This window comes from Austrofundulus limnaeus, unplaced genomic scaffold, assembly GCF_001266775.1.
Source record: "Austrofundulus limnaeus strain Quisiro unplaced genomic scaffold, Austrofundulus_limnaeus-1.0 Scaffold30, whole genome shotgun sequence".
In the NCBI taxonomy this organism is placed as follows: domain Eukaryota; kingdom Metazoa; phylum Chordata; class Actinopteri; order Cyprinodontiformes; family Rivulidae; genus Austrofundulus; species Austrofundulus limnaeus.
Window position 1 is genome coordinate 3,280,001 of NW_013952432.1, and position 1,778 is coordinate 3,281,778.

Genomic DNA, 1,778 nt, shown 5'->3' on the forward strand with positions numbered 1-1,778 from the left:
ACCTCAGATTAGCCTGTTAGCGTTAGCCCCGACGCTATATTGCCTTATACTGCATGTGTTAGCTCGGCGCTAGCGCGACAAACTAACAAGCTAAACTGAGGTCCTCCATCCATATTTTCAGTTGCAGCTGAGTCATTTTTGCGTTCCCCTCTCTGTCATGTGGATGGAGGACAACAGTTTAACTTGTTTGTCGCACTAGCACCGAGCTAATACATATAAGGCAATATAGTGTCAGCTATGACTGTGTCCAAAACAACTGGCCGGGTCCTCCGAAGGCCGAATTCGTCGGCCGCATACGTCACAGCGCCGCGACGAAGGACGTCCAAAACCGAAGACTCCTCCACGGTTAGAATGACCTGTCATGGCCTAAACAGAGTTCAGTTTGTGACAGAGTTCCTGTCCTCTCATCAGGCCTGCTTCAAGGCAGTAAATCTTGTTTCTTCACTCGAGGTGACCCCTACACTAGAACTAATAAAGACTAAACTAAACTAAAACTAAGCGTTAAAAAAGCAATAATAAGTAATAAAAACCATCAAATCCACTGTAAAAACTAATTAAAACTAACCAAATTAAAAAAAGGTCACAACTAAATCAAACTAAACTATAATGAAAAATCCCAAACTATTTGAACCTTGCTCAGAACTCACCAGTGTCCGGGTCGGTGGCGCGCACCACGATCACAGACGTGCCGATCCCGGCGGTCTCTCGGAGGCCCAGGCGGTTGTACTGCTGCTGGGTGAACACCGGCACCTCGTCGTTGGCGTCGTCCACGTAGACGATGACCTGAAGGACGAGATGTTTTAACCACGTCAACCAGCGGAGTCCTCCTCACACAGGACGGGTCTTAGTCCAGATCTCTGAACCAGTTTGTGTCAACACAACTCTGGAAGAATTGTTCCGTTGTGTGAAATAAAAAACAGATGAATTATTTAATCCCATTTTTAGAGTGAGATTTTCAAATCCCTCTTTTGTTTTTACTTACATTTGATCCAACATCCCAACTTTTTCAGAAGTGGGGTTTAAAAACAGAAATCTTTAGTTTAAATGACATAAAAACCTGGGTGAAACTAAAGTTTATGAACCTGAATGAAAGTCAGACTGAAGTCAGGTTTGTAAAGTGAACTCAGTGTCATTTTAAACCAGTGGAACTGGACTTTATACAGTTTGTGAAGTTAGTTTTTTTTGCATCATTGATGAGAAGCTGAAATGTAAATATATTAGAAATGACTTGAGAATAAAAAATAGCAAAACGAATTGCATTGCTGTATAAAGTAAAAGAGATATTAATGATAAAACTTTAAATTTATTGTATAATGTAACAATTGTTCTGCATTTCATTTATTATTAATCTAGAATAGAATAGAACAGAATAGAATAGCCTTTATTGTCCCACCGAGAGGAAATTCAGGTGTCCAGAGGTTCACACACAATTTACTATAGACAGTGCACAAAAAACAAAATTAACACTACTAGCAATGATACAACAGCTAATAATAAAAATATATTATAAAGAATTGTGCAAGAAAAAAAAGATGTGTTTTGTTTTAGAGACAGCAGACTGTCAGAATCTGACATTAGAAATCAGAAATAGTCTATTTTCAGTGCAAAACAATCTCAACAGACAATTAACTGTAAATTATCACAGTGCAGACAAGAAACACAAGAAACACAAGAAACACAGATGTGCAGTTACAGCAGAGTCATTTTTAAAAGTTTAAARTGGGTAATAACAGAGCAGGTGACTGTTCTGATGAGTAACTACAATGAATAGTAACAGT

At 38.8% G+C, this 1,778-nt stretch overlaps 1 protein-coding gene across 1 annotated transcript in view; it reads right to left on the reverse strand.

Moving 5' to 3' along the window:
- The window catches only part of cdh23 (cadherin-related 23), a gene marked incomplete at its 5' end in the record, with an annotated part of 152,643 nt that overhangs the window by 87,384 nt on the left and 63,481 nt on the right, over positions 1-1,778 (reverse strand). The window contains 1 exon segment of the mRNA XM_014005461.1: positions 648-783. Coding sequence (XP_013860915.1) covers positions 648-783 — 136 coding nt within the window.